Consider the following 16,839-nt stretch of genomic DNA (forward strand, 5'->3'; position numbering starts at 1 on the left):
AAGCTTCCCTACTCTAGCATAATTTATATACAACTTAGTAAAACCTGTTTGTATACAGTGTTTCATTTTGAATGGTACTAATGCACAATTACAGCATTTCTCTTTGTCTGCTTATCTTGGTTACTGCTTCTAGTTGCCAGTAGTTTAATCTGGAAAGCTCTTGAAATACTTTACTCTTATCAACTTCAACTTTACTCTCTGTAACAAGTAAGGTAACTGCAGCTTCTTAGCTTGCTTTTTTTTTTCTTTTAAAGAAAGTGTCAAGACTTTAATAACCCAATTGAATTATTTTTATCATGGATTACTTGGAAACACTGTCAAATAGGTTTGTCACGATACATAGTTTGCTAAATGCATTAATCTCTGACACTGTTCAGTTGGAGGAGTTGCTAATTTAATCTCTATAAAGAATTTCATTTTCTCTTTAAAACGTTAACAATCTGTTTATTTGTAGAACACAATTGTAGAGGCTTCTATCCAGTTGCCAGCTTCCCTTTTCACCCAAAAGCAAAAAAGAGAAATCAAACCAGCAGATGAATCTGTCTATAAGCTTCAGCTTATTGCATTTCGCAATGGAAAGCTTTTTCCAGCCACGGGGAATTCGACAAATCTGGCTGATGATGGGAAACGTCGTACAGTTGTAACACCAGTTATTCTTACCAAGATAGGTTTGTTTTTTATTGCTACTTTTTAATGATCTTTAAAAATCAGAAAAATTTCTGACTCCTTTTTTGCTACTACTGTATATCTAATAAAAGCTTTTTAGCATCTAATGTGTTACATGTTGAGAAATTTATGTGCAAATGCATTTCTTTTGTAACAGATGGTTTAAACCTAGCCAGTCACCACGTTCCTATAAATGTGACACTGCGGCGCATTGCGCATGGAGCAGATGCTGTTGCAGCTCAGTGGGACTTTGATCTACTGAATGGACAAGGGGGATGGAAATCTGATGGTTGTCGCATTCTTCTGTCTGATGAAAATATTACTACCATTCAATGCTACTCCCTCAGCAACTATGCTGTTTTAATGGTATGAGACTTAGAATTACATGTCTCTTTCTGGTACTTAAAAATACGTAAAATACAATTCTGTTTTGTTTTTGTTTTTGGTTTTTTTTTTCTTGCATTGAAGAAAACGAGCATTCCCACATTCCATTTCATGTAAAGCTAGACATAAGATATAAATGTTGAAGTAAGATGAAGTTTAAGTGGAAATCTGTCAAAGTGGAATTAATTGCTGATTATACTAGGCACAAAAGAATTTTCATATAAAAAGTACTATATTATAGGAAGCCATTTTAATGAGCTAGTTAATCAAATGGGCTTTTATGAACTCTAGTCTAACAATGACAGTTTAAAATAGAGAAAGGTAACAGTCAAAAAAATAATCTTTTCTGTGTTAGATAAAATTTGTTAACTTTGTCTCTTGGCAGGACTGTTTTCCAGGTATTTTTTTCTATGATCTGTAACCAGAGATTTGCTATTTCACTGCAAATTAGCTATTCATTCACTAGTATGTAGGTCTGTTACCAGACGATATCAATTGAAAAAAAGAAAATAAAATCAAAGTGCTTAGTTACCATCTAATATGTTTTTGAAATATTGCTTGAAAAATAGTATCTGAACTCTAGTCTTAGTGTATTGATGGCAATAAAATGTTTAACCAGTTCTAAAATATAGTGATCACTAAAGAAGGGAGTGAGACACATTCTTTTAGTGCACTTCAGTTATGAAGTAGGTTTTCTTATTTGTCTGTTCCCAGTGTTCTTCATTTCAGAATTTGGCCTGTGAATCTTCCCTTTTTACAGATGGTGACTGGTACTCTGCTCGTCAGTCATCACCACAGATGTTAAATGATAAAATGTGATACACACAAACAGGAGGGTAGTAGGAAGCTGAGTGAAATAGTAACAGGTTTAGGAAATCTCGTTAACGTAAGTGTAAATTTGGCCTGGGTTTTGTTGTAGGTAATGTGCTCTGTGTGGAATTAAATAGATATTTTAATGTAATTGTATGTGGAAGAAAGAAGATTAGTTTATGATGACCAGTGTATGAAAAGTTGCTATTTTTCAAAAATCTTCCTCTTAAAAGAATTTAGTAGAATACCAAAAAGCTAAACATAAATAAAATTAAGATTTACATGCCAAGCTTTTTAAAAGAGCAACTTTTCACTTTGCCTCAGAAGGTGCTGTTTTAAGTTACTTCAGACAGTTAAAATCCTATAGTTCCATTTCATATTTTTCAAACACATAACCCTTTCCTAAAACATAACCGCATTCTTTAAAACGGAATTAAACTTCATTTGTATGTGTAGTATGTAAAGAGAGATTATGCTTTAAATTGGTCACATTTCTGCCATCTGGAGGAAGAAAAATGAAGAGCATATTCAATCTGCTGCAGTAAATGACTATTTCTAAATTAATACATGGTGAGATTATATTGGTATCTTATTGTGAGTTATATAGAGAACTGCTGACAATCAGAAATCAAAAAGGTTAGAGGGAGAGGCAGTGTTCTTTTCTGCCAGCGGCTCTCATTCTATGCTTGCTCGAAACTGGTGTTCGTTAATCGTTTAGCTATTTCCCAAAACGCTGGGCTGTAGAGACTGGAGCGGAGGGGTGAGGTGGAGGAGGACAGAGTAACATTCATTTGTTAGATCAGGGATGTCAAACTTGTTTTCACCGGGGCTCACATCAGCCTCATGGTTGCCTTCAAAGGGCCGTATGTAACTTTAGGACTGTATAAATGTAGGAGTAGTCCTGAAATTACATTTGGCCCTCTGAAGGCAACCTTGAGTCTGATGTTGGCCCCTGGTGAGAACGATTTTGACACATCTGTGTTAGGTAGTCCTTGCATGTAGTTAATACACTGCAAAAGCTCTGAATGTTTATGGGGCTGTTGAAAAAGGTTTTCATAATGCCTATCCATATATTAACTAAGAAAAGCCATAATAGCCTGTTTCATTTGTGAATTCTCACAGTGTTGTGAAGGTCTGGATTCTGGTCCCAGGCTCATAGGAAATTCTTTTGGCTTCAGTTTTAGAAGTTTGACTTTTAATTCAGCAGTTGTCATTAACATCAAATACATGAACAGTAGTGGCAGGAGGGAATGGAATGCAATATTCCATCATCCTGACTGGATGGTGTATGACTTAACCAGCGTTATCTCACTCTTTTTCAGTCTACTGTGCCTTAGTATGTATGTGTGTAGAAGAAAGGAGGTTGTAATACACTGACTCGTCTTCATACGTTTAAGAACATAATGTGAAGTCCTCTCTGACAAGGAAACTCATAACTCACTGCCTAGTTTTCTAATCTTAGTAATTTCAGAAGATACAGTTATAAAATTTTGTATTTATTTGGAAATTATTTTAACCACTGTTTAATAATACAAGACATAGCCAGGAAGCTCATCTGAAATCTCGTTAGTATAGGCCTGCAGCAGAGATTAAAAAAAACTAACAATGGTAGTTGAGAAGAAACAGAGTTCTGGTAGTTGGCCATAAATGCCCTAATGTTCTTCTTAATGTTATCTCTATGGTTACTTTACTGTAATTCTTTTTTACTAAATTATTATTTAAGATCAGTTTAGCTCAGAAATAACATCACTTGCTCCCTGTACTGCTTTTAGTAGATCTGATTAAAATGTCAGTGCAATTGCTAAGAATTCCATTGACTTAGTGAGCATTGGGGCAAGGCCTTTGCTGACTAGGCTAGGCATACTGACTTTTCTCAGATGTTTTAGAAGTTTATTGTAAATCTTGCCATTTTCGTAGCCCTTGTTCTCAACATTCACACAAATAGATGCAGACATCTTGTTACCTGTCAATCTGGAAGAATTCTCCTACAGTTCCTCTTCTCTGATACTCACCAGCTGTGGGTGCCAGTGCATTTGCTCATGCTTGTAGCAGCACTGAGTTCCTAGGGATCTGCAGCTGGAGATCAACCAGGCCATGGGTAGTGTTGAAATCGGATAACATGGCCTGCCTGGGGCATAAGATTTTATGATCTTTCTCTAAGTGTTTTTTCCAAGTGCCAAAGAAAACCAAATACATAAAAATCAAACTGACAATCTGATTAAATTAGTTTGAAATGAGGTAGGTGAGTTAGTTAAAAATACCAAATTTATATTCTGATGAAAGAACAATTGAAGGAGTGGTGAAGAGACTGCTGAGTCTAATTTAATTGTAAGCCTCAATTCAAGAACTCTTACTCTGTTCATGAAATCAGATTACCCAGCTTAACCTTAAAACCAGATTGTATATCACTGTGGTTTTTCTCAAAACAAACTGAAGCTTCCTCCTAATGTTCTACTGTTCTTTGTGAACACCAAACTTGTTCTTTTCCCCGGCACGCTTTTGAACTTTGCCAACTCTAGAGATTTAGGAGTGACTCAGAGGTGAGAGACATTTCTGTATGCTCTCCCTTCTGAAACATTAAAAGAGTTTTTTCCAGTGATCTTAGTTAAACAAATTTATTTTATTTTGTGCTGGAAGGGACTGACATTATGTTGGTTTGGGGTTTGTGGATTTTTGTGGCTTCTTCCCCCCATGCCCCCAGTGTTCATTACCATAATGGAAATGGAACTCTAGTAGTTGTAACTGCATCCAAACAGAATTATTTCTTCTTGCTATTCTTGTTAATGAATAAAAATGTCACTCTTTAAATGTCATTTGAAATACTGCCGTGCTTTAACAGTCTAAGGTCCCATTTCATGCTTACTCCTTAAGTAATATTTTGATGGGTGGGTTCAGAAGACTCGAACGATGCTAAAGAGCTGTTGAATTCTTTTTGAGTTGTCAACTGTATATTCCAGTCAAACAGTAAGCATAGAATAGCAGTCTGGTAGGGAGAGCATCTGGTCAAATTATCTGCTTGAAATTTGATCAGCTTCGAAGTCAGATCATATTGCTCCACATCATACTCAGTCAAGCTTTGGGTCTTTCCAAGGGCAGAGTCTCTCTGGCCAGTATGTGCCCACTGCCATTCTAGTTTTTTTCCTATATCTGATCATAACTTTCCACGTTGCTGATAATGTCCATTGCTTCTCATTATTTCATGGTTCAGCTCCAAGAATTGACTCAGTCTTCTTTATACCATCCCAGTAGGTAGTTCAAGATAATAAATGAGATTTCTGCTATCTTCCTTTTCTTCCTAAAGATGAACAGACTCAGACCATTCAGCCTCAGACATTGCGTGCTTCAGCCTGCTAATCGTCCTAGTGACCTGTTAGACTTGCACCATCCAGTATGTCAGTGCCTTTCTTGTACTGGGGAGCCTCAGATTGAAGACAGTTCTGAGGAGATGGTGTCACAGTGCTGAACAGAAGGGAATAACCACTTGACCCACTTGCTGTGTTTCTGCTAGTACAGCAAAGTCTGGCCTTGGGCTGCAGGCGGCACTGCTGACTTGGGGTCAGCTTTTGTCTACCAGTACCCTCAAGTGGTTCTTTGGTTGCTTTCTAATAAGGCAAGTGCCCAGCCTGTATTTTTGCATGCATGAGGTTATTACATCCCAGATGCAGATCTTTTAGCATTTACCTTTGGTAAATTTAATTATATTTTATCAGCCCATTTTTCTGGCTCAAGAACATCCCTCTGAATATCCTCCAATCTATTGATCAGTCCCCCCAGTCTGTAGCATCATCTGCAGACTTGCTGGGGATGCTTCCTGTAATGTTCTTTGGGTTATTGCAGAAGATAATAATCATAACTGAAACACACAGTTGTGCTACATGATATACATATAAATATTTTAGGAAGAAGAAAATGGTTTGTGTTTATAAGCTACTAATTTCTCTCTGTATTCAAGTACGTATGAGGTTTAAGTGTTCTGTAAGGTGGGTGACTACATATATAAAGGTTAGTCGGAATAGCAGGTAATAGTGGAAAAAAGCCAGAAACATCAAATGATAGAAAGTTGGAGGGTCAGCTTTAGAGTAGGGTGTGGGGGGAAGACGTTTCATGTAGAAGGTTCCTGTTATTACTTAATTTGTGTTTCCTTTTCCATTCCCCACGTTTACAAAATGAAGAGATAAGGTGGACTAATGTTAATTTTGTTTTTGTCAGGACTTGACAGGAGCTGAATTATATACGCAACCAGCTGATCTTTTGCATCCAGTAATTTATGCCACTGCCATGGTTTTGCTAATGTGCCTGTTGATGATCATAGTCAGTTACATTTACCATCACAGGTATGAATCAAAGTTACTAGACTTAAAAAATTAGTTTCATAGTGCTTAGACTAATTTTTCTTTTTAAAAATACAGTGATCTGCATTTGTGAGGGTTTTTTCCCCTATAAAATTTGTTGATGCAAACTAATAGTTAAGAAAGTAGTTATTTCATGTGTTTTTGAGTATGACCATGTAGCTCTTGTAACCATATATCTCTTTAATTTTTCACATTTGCTTCATGATAAGAGTCCACTCGAGCACGATGGTAGAATTTAACCAACTCTTCAGCCTTTTACGCTTCTGTTGATGTGAAAGCTTGACGCCTAAAATTTTTGAATCAGGCCCCAAATAGTTGTATAAAGCGAGTTAATAGGAGGGTGTTTTAATTTCTTCTGATGAAGACCAGAGATTATATTTGATTACAAAGTACATGATAGTCAAACAATCATTAACAGTAATTATATCTTATTTATCACAAGTGTATCGTGCTAGTTTATGAAAGACAATAATGCAGCTGTGTTTTATGTTGTCTAATTTGTTTCTTTTAACAGTGTGATCAGGATCAGTGTAAAAAGCTGGCATATGCTAGTTAACCTGAGCTTTCATATTTTCCTGACATGTGTGATGTTTATTGGAGGCATAACTCAGACCAGGAACGCCAGCATTTGCCAAGCAGTAAGTAAACATGCAAAACACTTGAAAAAATTAGTTACCAGTCTCATACTCCTATATATGTATCCACCCCCTTTGCCTTTTGCAGACCTGTTGTACTGTACCGGCATTTTCATCAGAATGTAAAATTTGGATAAAAAAATGATCTATTTTTTTTTACTTTTAAGATTTCTCTTGTGTTTTCCTCCAGCCATGAAGGTAAAACTAGTTTGTTACTTGAAAACTGGAAAAATATTTCAGAAGTGCAGCAGAAATATTTTTTTTGTCCAAAATGCTATCACAAAGAAATGTGATACCTGTTTGTTTTATTTTTGAGACTTACTTGTTATGAAATTGTTTTATAGGCCTGTATGTGGCCTTTACAGACCATGAGAAAACTGATTTCCACAGGTATTAAAAGAGTTATTTCTGTTTGCTCAGTACAACCTAAAGGGAAGGAGAGAGTTTCAAGTCAGAGACCAATGCTTTCTGTAAACAAACATCACTGGCTTTATTGAGGCTATATTGATTTGGTTTTTTAAGATTTGGCCATCTCTAATTCAGTTGCAGTGTTTCAGTATAATAACAGTCGCCACTTTGGAATTATATCAGTGAAATTTTTGTTTTCTTTTTTTCGATCCAGTGATTCGTAAGTTTTTAGTCCCGTAGCATAATATTCTATAATGCTTCTTTTTGAATTTACGGTACTTATTAGGTTGACAGTTCGAAGTGTTGCAATAAAATGTCTCTGACCCTTCTCTTACAAATATGAGGAGAATGCTTGTGTGTGTGCACACACATATATATGGAGACGAGGGAACAGTTTGACAAACTGTAATCTTCTTTCTTGTGTTCTTGGAGGCAGTAATCCTCCAAGAGAATTTCTGTGGTATGGAGGGGTTAAGAGTTGTGCTTTCACTGGTGACTGAAACTTGCAAGGAAACCATCTCCAGCCAATTTAACAGAAACTGAAGCGTCACCTCTTCTATGTGTGTGCTGAAACCTACTTCTTGCAGTCACTTCATCCGAGTGTTGGCTTTTAAGTAAAGAAATACAGGACAAGCAGGTTGTGCCTTTCCTCAACAAAACCCCAGGGACTTACAAGAAGTTCTGGGAACTCCCAAGAAAACAATGTTCACTTCAAAAAATAATGCAGATACAAATAGATCTGTCAGACAACCATTTTCTTAACAGTAGTGCCCAGTCAGTCTGTGAGGCTGACTTTGCATTAATGTTTGGGTGGTTAAATAGCCAAAGTATGACACGTCTCTTTTTTTTTTTTTTTTATATGATATTAAACTCACTGAGTGTTAGCAGTCTATATTTTGCCACTTGCTACATAGTTACCATAATATCATTAGTTTGCTGTTTCCTTTTTCCAGTTTGAATAATATCTGTATCACAAGATATTTGAAAGTGTTTCACAAAGTGTATGATTGATATGTAATCTTAAAAATGTTGGCCAGCAGAGTTGTTCCCAGGTTAAGTTTTCCTTCCACTAGAAGCAATTGCAGATCTGTAGCATTTCCCGATTCAGCTGATAGGAAGATGGATTTGCATAACATTTTGCTTTTTTGAAATCCACAATGAACAGTCATAATAAAATAAGGGGATTTTTTCTTCTCTTGAACTGAGCTTTTGAAAATTCAGGCTTCGTGCAAGTTGTGTGTTAAATTATTTAACTTGTAGAAAAGAAATGTTTAGGGCTTCATTTTTTATTTTTTATTTTTTTTTTTAAGGTTGGGATAATTCTCCATTATTCTACTCTTGCGACCGTACTGTGGCTGGGAGTCACATCTCGTAATATTTACAAGCAAGTAACCAAAAAAGTAAAAAGATGTCAAGATCCTGATGAGCCACCTCCTCCACCCAGACCAATGCTGAGGTGAGCTTAGTGTTTGTTTCTGCAGCTCATTATTTTCCAGGTTACTGTGCTTATGTTCTGACCAAAAAAAGGAGCAGGTCACTTCTATGTTTTTGCAAGTGCGTTTCATAAAATACTTTCTTTCCAAATCCATAAAGTCATTTCTCAGCATTATGTTAAGGAGAGTGAGGTGAAGGACGATTGGTCTTGGCATATTACTGTTGCAATGCTGTGTTTGTGATTTGTAAGCTAAGAAATGGGTGGTGTTTCAGCGTCATCACTGGAGCTTTGATTAGGACTTCAGAGAGCAACACTTCCTATTAAGTTATCATAGAAGGAAGAATATGGAGAACTCTGTTATCACACAATTAACAAACATTGCAATTTAAATAAATAAAGTTTAATATGTTTTCCAAAGATTGGTTACAAATAATTTGAAAAATAAGTATCACTCATTATCAAAAGAAAATATAGTTCTTTGTGAAGCATTCCTCTTAGAATGTTTATTTCTGAAATCACTGAAATGAGACAAACTGATTATCTGTGAAGTTCTCATGTGAAATACGTTTTAATAGAAAACGTTAACATACTTTGTTCACGGATCTTACTGAGCCTCTAGATATTAATTGAAAACTGCTAAGCTGAAATTCTCCACAAGGTGGCAGAAGTTGATTAAATTCGATTAGTTACAGGCAAATACTTGGAAAGCTTGATTTTAAAATAGAGAGACTGCAGAAAATCAGAAATGCTTTTCTGAATATCATCAACTATGTACAAGCATATAGAAATATTTGATAAATTAGAAGGTAGATGGTTGATATGTGTATCACCTAAGTGTTGTCTTTTCTGTCCTTTTATTATTTTTCTTTTTAAAAAAAAGTTTAAAAAAGTAAATCTGTTGTGTTCACTGTATGATATCATGCCCATCATCAACTGTGTGCCTTCCAGCAGGGTACTGGGGAGCCTTTTTAACATCCATTGTGATTATTTTTTTTTCCTCATAGAGCTCTTGCTTTGGAAAATGCTGCAGTAAAATTACCGGCCTCAGGTGCAGTTCTGCATAGACCTACACATGTACATACCATTTCATATCTGGATGCCTCATCTGTGACAGTGGCAGTAACTTTGGAGACAAGTATCAGAACAGAGCAAACTTGCTTCATGTTTTTCAGATTTACTCAATGGCCAACTTGTTGCAGATCAGGGATTTCCTTAGATGTGTACTGCTTTCGCATGGAATAGCCATAGAAGGTTCTTTTTTTGTTTATCAGTTGTCTTTTAAGCTTATGTTCAAAACAAAGCTACCTATAGTGGCACAGCACAAAGAGTTTTGTGTAAGAGTTTCTTGCTTGTTTGGAACTGGTCACCTACTGTTATCATGCCCCTTGTTACTGAAATTTAGAGGGACAAACCAACTGATTCTTTGTTGGCCTCCACACTTTTTATATTCCTCCTGCATGTGCCTTTTCAGAATTACAAATGGTCTTTTGGAACAGAAAGAAAAGCAATGATAAATGTATGTAGGTACACATTTTTCTCCTTAATTTCTATATGTAAATTGTTCTGCCTTATGATTTTTTGGGATTTAAAGGAGTTGGCCTTACAGGTGATAGGTGGACATGGTGTTTACACTGATCTTCAGTTCCCGTAGGTATTTTCTGAGGGTGGAGTTCATACCTGTTAAACTTCCTTCCCCTAGCATAGGGGATCTAATCTAGCATAGATTAGATGTATTTTTAGATTTATCATAGAATAGATTTATTCTTTATTTGGGAAAATTCATTGCATGCAAGGCAGTTTTGTTGGTGCTGATGATCTTCATTTTGTATTAAATGGGACTTTGTCACAGGTCATGAACAAGGTGGAAAAAGTCTTTGAAATGGATCTGGGGTTCTTCAGAAAGCTGCTGTAGGCATTAGAGGGGAGATTTTTTGTGGCTCATAGCAGCTGTTTTGAGAAGAGAGTGCAACACTTGGCACTGGCTGGAATTTCTTAACTGTGAAGAACTTTATGCCAAGTATATTTTATTGCCATGCCAGGCAAGAGAGTATAAAAATAACTGAGGTTCTCAGCTGCCAGTCACAAGAAGGAAATGGACTTTGTTGTGCAGAAGCTGTGTTTTGTTCAGCAGACTACAACAAAGACAAAAGGAAATAGTTTCAATTTTTTTTTTTACATAAAAGAACTGCTTTACAAAGAACCTTGCTGAAGATCTTAATGGGATACCTCAAGTAGACCATAAAATAAAAATATTTGTATTTTGTTATTTTTTAAAAAAAAACACAAATATTTTTATTACTGTAATACAAATACTGGGTGACTGTTCTACTTAGAAAGACAACATTTCACTATTTACATGGGTTTTTGTTACTGTCCTAACACCTCTTTTGTACCCATGTCATTAGATTTGTTTTTCTCTTTTTGATCTAACTTAAGGAGAAGTTCTAGCTTGTACAGCATTCAGCCCCCAAATCTGAGTATTACTGCTTGCATCCTCTAGCATGCTTTGTGTGTGTTTTTTTTGATTACTATTTTGTTCATACATCTCCTTGTTGCATGGTAGCTTTGGTTTGTAATTTGGACTCTTAGGAACTGCTGAAGACTGAGACACTGCAACACACAACCACTTTGGTGGTGGTGGTGGTACTTGAGATCTCGGAATGGTTCAAGGCCAGTTGTAAAGATGTTAATTCGGTGCAGCAAGCTGAACTATGGATGCAAACAATCCATATTGCTTCACTCTTTCACCAATAACAATTTGCCTTGTGTAGAACCGGCTTCACCTGTCTGATCATGTTTGAGTAGTGGTGCCTCTTTGAGGCAGTGATTTGTTAACTTGTAGTGAAAGATAAGTAGAGTAAAATCTGCCACAACAATCTTTTTCATCTGGCCAGCCTCTGATTCCTACATCAAGATACGGAATAAACCAGTGCTATAGGATTCAGCATCTAAGAAATATCTTAGTGTATCTAGACTTCCAAGAGATTTAATTTATTTTAGAATGTTATTTTGTGTCTTAAGTGAGACAGCAGTAACTTCTGGTGAATAATCTAAAACGGAGTGGAAAGGTCTAGGACCATCGGTATAGGTGTGTCCTGTTGAAAAAGCAGACTACCCATCCACATGTCACAGTAGTAGTTGTCACTGCACGTGCTAATCTGAATTTGGACTGGATTAGCAGAGTGCTATTAGAATGATTATCAGTAGTTATTGACCTGCCACTAATGAATTCAATGTGAATTTATGGAAATTGGAATGAAAAGTTAAATACTCAAAAAGCACATGCCCTTCTCCTTGTGAAGGCTTAAGATTTATTAACACCAGCACAGGGAAGCAGGAGGTGCATACTATGAGATTAGGGAATCCATTAAAAATAAAGAAATAAAACCAAGGCCACCCCCCCAGGCTCCTACACCCACGCACACCCACCACCCACAAGTAACAGGAGTTCTTATGTCTGATCATCTGCACTCAGTGTCCATAATATTAGGCAAGTTCATCTCTGGAACAAGAGACAAACCACTTACTGCTTTCTTTCCAAGCTTCTGTATTCTCTTCCATCAGTTTACAACTTGTGACTGCCAGCTTTTGCTTCTTCCCTCTGTATATACTTTAATTCAGTGCCTGCAAGGGAGGTGAGGAGTTGAGAGAGGTGGTTCACAACAGGAGGAAAAATATTGTAGCAAGGAAGAATTAGAAATAAATGATATCGCAAAAGCCCAAACCTGATTTACTCTATTTATTTTCTTTAAGAACTTGCATATTTTCAGAATCCTGGAAAGCTTGCATTTCTGTCATGGTAACTGAATTCAGTCCATTGCCATTAAGCAGCCACTGATATAATGGCTTTACTTTCTAGGTTCTACCTCATTGGTGGAGGGATCCCTATCATTGTTTGTGGAATAACAGCAGCAGCAAACATCCGAAATTATGGCAGCAGACCTAACGCTCCTTAGTAAGTACCATATAACTGAGAGTGCTGTCTTAAGATTTCATGGATTTCATTTTCTAAGTACTTGTTGCAATTAATTCTGTTTTTTCCAGAAAACATAACACAGCCAAAGTACAATTCTGAACTTATAAAGCATAACTGACTTGTGAGGAGATGTCCATTTTGATTCTTTGGTTTGTTTCTTTTCCAGTTGCTGGATGACTTGGGAGCCCAGCTTGGGAGCATTTTATGGACCAGCTAGCTTTATAATTTTCATAAACTGTATGTATTTTCTCAGCATATTCATACAACTAAAACGTCACCCTGAACGTAAATATGAGCTGAAAGAACCTGTTGAGGAACAGCAGCGTCTGGCAACCAATGAACATGGGGAACTGGCTCATCAAGATTCATTGTCTGTGTCTCTGGTTTCCACATCTGCTTTGGAGAACGAGCACAGTTTTCAAGCCCAGCTGCTGGGAGTGGGCCTTACTTTGCTTTTGTATGTCGCTCTGTGGATCTTTGGAGCTCTGTCGGTTTCCCTGTATTACCCCATGGACCTGATCTTCAGCTGTTTTTTTGGGGCAACGTGTTTAAGCTTCAGTGCCTTTCTTATGGTGCACCATTGCATTAACAGGGAAGATGTCAGGCATGCGTGGATAATGACTTGCTGCCCTGGAAGGAGCACGTATTCGGTGCAAGTAAACGTGCAGCCCTCCAGTTCCAGTGGAACCAATGGTGAGGCCCCCAAGTGCACCAACAGTAGTGCAGAATCTTCATGCACAAATAAAAGTGCATCAAGCCTAAAAAATTCTTCTCAAGGCTGTAAACTAACAAACTTACAAGCTGCAGCAGCTCAGTGCCACCCTACGTCGCTGCCATTGAACACAGGTCCTCAGCTTGATAACAGCCTCACTGAACATTCAGTGGATAACGATATCAAAATGCATGTAGCTCCCTTAGAGGTACAGTTTCGGACAAACGGACACACAAGTCGGCATCATAAGAACAGAAGCAAGGGACATCGTGCTAGCAGGCTTGCAGTATTGAGGGAATATGCGTATGATGTTCCCACAAGCGTGGAAGGAAGCGTGCAGAACGGCTTACCTAAAAGTCGGCAAAGCAACAGTGAAGGGCATTCAAGGAGCCGAAGAGCCTATTTGGCGTATAGAGAACGTCAGTATAACCAGTCCCAACAAGATAGCAGTGATGCTTGCAGTACACTTCCAAAAAGTAGCAGAAATACTGAAAAAACAATAGCTTCCAACAACAAAAAAGATATTCTAAGGAAACCGATAGCAGTTGAACTTGAAAACCAACAAAAATCTTATGGCTTAAATTTAGCCATTCAGAACGGACCACTTAAAAGCAGTGGACAGGATGGACCCTTGCTCACTGCAGACAGTACTGGTAATATTAGAACTGGGTTGTGGAAACACGAAACTACTGTGTAGCATTATAATTCATTGCGGGACTAATCCATATGAACTGTGATTACACATTCCTTAAAGCTGATAACACTTTTAAAGACTGTTTACAAACTAGGTACTTTATGCAGGGAGAGAAAAAAGATAATCTGCCAAGCAAAAGATTGTATATGTTACTATCTTTGCTGTTCTTACAAAGATGAACTTTTGGTATTTTGTGAAATATTTTTTTGAAGCGTCAGTCTTGAGAGATGCAGAACATAACTTTGTACATTTTAATTTTTTACCTGTAACCCTGCAGATGTGTCCACAACACATTTCAAATTTGTATTTAAATGTATAATAAATAGTATTTTCTACAGCAGTGCAATGTTGCACTTATTTGTTGGTTTTTTTTAAAGGTTATTGCACTGAATGTCATCTTGATTTTATCACTTCATTATCTGAAACTTAGAAGTTTCAGTTACTAAAGGAATTTTTTGGTGTCTGAAATAGACAATGCCTATAGCTCAATTAATTGCATAAGACCTAGAATTTGTTTGAAATTAAGAAGCTACACCTTCAAGAGATTTTTAGTGTAGAGGCAACTTGGTTACTCAAAAATAATTTTCTTGTATTGCTGCATACATTAGTTATATTTTCAGATAGCCGTGGATTATTTTAAAGCACTTGCACAGAGTATTAGTTTACTTGGTAACACTTTTGGATAATACTGTGCTTTACCTTCATAATTATTTGACTGGGATTGGGTTTTTTTTATTTGTTTTAATCATTTGTAATTGAGAAGGTTATGAATGTTCACAGACAATAGATGCTAATTTGCAAAGGTTGCCAGTACGTATCTGTGGAAACAATCAGCTCTAATAGTATGGAGGAATAATAGTGCAGGTGTTTCGATAGGTGGTGATGCGACAGTCTGTGAAGACTGTGACCAGGGTGCATAATCAGGGTCTTCAGGTTTGGTGTCACCGTAGAAGCTGCCTCTGGAAAGAGCGTTTAAGTTGCGAGTTCACTTTTACTCACCTGTATGTGACAATTTGCAGAATAATCTTCTCCAATGCTGTACAGCATCTGTGTTTAAACAAAAAAGTTACAGTAGCAGAGCTATATTAATAAGGATATCAATTTTCAAAAGCATGTAAATTCCTGCAGAAGAAATAGCTAAAACATGGCATCCTTTACAATAATGTAAATGCTGAAAAGCAGAATTTTTAGTTAAAACCTAATTTAAAGGTAATTGCAGTATAATTGCAAAAATTAGAGTCATGGTCAAAATACTTCATGTAAAATGACATATTGTAAAACAGATTGAGTTGAGTATGGTTTTCTATACTTCAGTTGTTGGCAGCTTAATGTGAACAAGATGATATTTTATGTCATCATGCTGCTGTGGCAAGTTTGAGGTTGTAGTTGCAGAGTAATGCTTGAGGCTTTACCTGTTGCCGGTACTGAGACCCTTTTTGCTAAAACCACAAGTACATTAAATAGTAAAAAGGGATTCTGGGTGATTGAGTACTGATAACACAACTCAACTTGTAAGAAACAAATGGAATTGGATTGTATATACTTGGCTACTTGATCACCTAATTCAGACTTGTCACTGTTGAATGTTTTAGTTAAGTGTATCTGTCTGAATACCGATACAGATCTAATGTTCTCAGTTCTCAAATGTTAAATAATTTATAATGTAAGGACTCAGGTATGTTTAATTATTGCTTGCCAGGTTTACTGCACCCTCTACTGATTGGTTTGATAGTCTCAACTAATCCTGGATGTGTTGTATTAACACAAACCTCTCCAGTAGGACAGTGTTGTTAGGATTTGGGTTCTGGTTTAGCTTCTTGTGAGTAGTTGCCATTCAGGAATTCTTAAAGCAACACTTTGACAAGGGGATGACTCAGTTTTGATTGCTATTCTGTTTTACTGGCTTCAGGAGAGGTAGCTTTTAGCTTGTAACCAACCTTCAGCTAATGTATGAATAAGGGCTCAAAAAAAAAGGGAATTGAATAGGTATTACCAAATAGAGGAATTTAAACTAAATGTCCAAATATATGTAAAATATTTACATTTTAAACTATTGGACAAGATACTTAAGCATCTTGGACAGCTTATTGCCTTGTAATTGGAAAAAGAAAAAAAGTTGTATGTGGGCTCTTATTTGGTGGCAGAAATATGTTTTGGACCTAGAAGTCAGAAGCAGTGACTTGATCCTATTCCATTCAAATGCTGCGGGTCTGTCTCTCTTGATTTAGTGATGGATTGAATGAAAACTGAATTGCAGACAGTAAATGTAATGGCATGTGCTAGCAGAAACAGCTCCCTGAGCTGAATTTGTATAACAACTAGCAGCAGTTCCTTCATACACAGTTTGTAGACCCAAATGTAGGTATTTTTAGATTATATTTAATCTAAATCTTAAACTGTGCTGGTTTTTTAATACATAGTAACAGATATATGTATTAATGGAAATAATTTAACCTCATATGTATAGCCTTGGTACATATAGGGGTTGTTAACATAAAAAATATTTCTTAAATCTTCACACTAATAAACATGGTTACTTCACTTAATAACTGTGTGCACAGCTACATTTGCTTTTAATCTACCAAGTGCTTTTGCTCAGATGATGACAAACTAAGACATTCTCAGATGTAGTCTTGACAAATACTGGAGAATACACTCCTGTGTGGAAGGCAGCTTATTAGACTCTGAAAAAGTGGAGTTATTAAGTACAGTATCTTATAAGGAAATTGGAAACAGAAAATCTTCAAGGTGCTTTCCTAATAGTGTA

General features: G+C 36.6%; 1 protein-coding gene across 1 annotated transcript in view; it reads left to right on the plus strand.

The window, feature by feature from the left end:
* ADGRA3 (adhesion G protein-coupled receptor A3) overlaps window positions 1-14,409 on the plus strand; it is a 57,093-nt gene extending 42,684 nt beyond the window's left edge. Inside the window, exons 13-19 of the mRNA XM_082050531.1 lie at window positions 455-668; window positions 824-1,032; window positions 6,070-6,194; window positions 6,727-6,850; window positions 8,566-8,711; window positions 12,550-12,645; window positions 12,833-14,409. Coding sequence (XP_081906657.1) covers window positions 455-668; window positions 824-1,032; window positions 6,070-6,194; window positions 6,727-6,850; window positions 8,566-8,711; window positions 12,550-12,645; window positions 12,833-14,075 — 2,157 coding nt within the window. The 3' untranslated portion in view covers window positions 14,076-14,409. The remainder of the gene's footprint in view (window positions 1-454; window positions 669-823; window positions 1,033-6,069; window positions 6,195-6,726; window positions 6,851-8,565; window positions 8,712-12,549; window positions 12,646-12,832) is intronic.
* The last annotated feature ends 2,430 nt before the right edge of the window (window positions 14,410-16,839 follow it).

The sequence above is a fragment of the Streptopelia decaocto genome (assembly GCF_964273445.1).
Source record: "Streptopelia decaocto genome assembly, chromosome: 4".
In the NCBI taxonomy this organism is placed as follows: Eukaryota; Metazoa; Chordata; class Aves; order Columbiformes; family Columbidae; genus Streptopelia; species Streptopelia decaocto.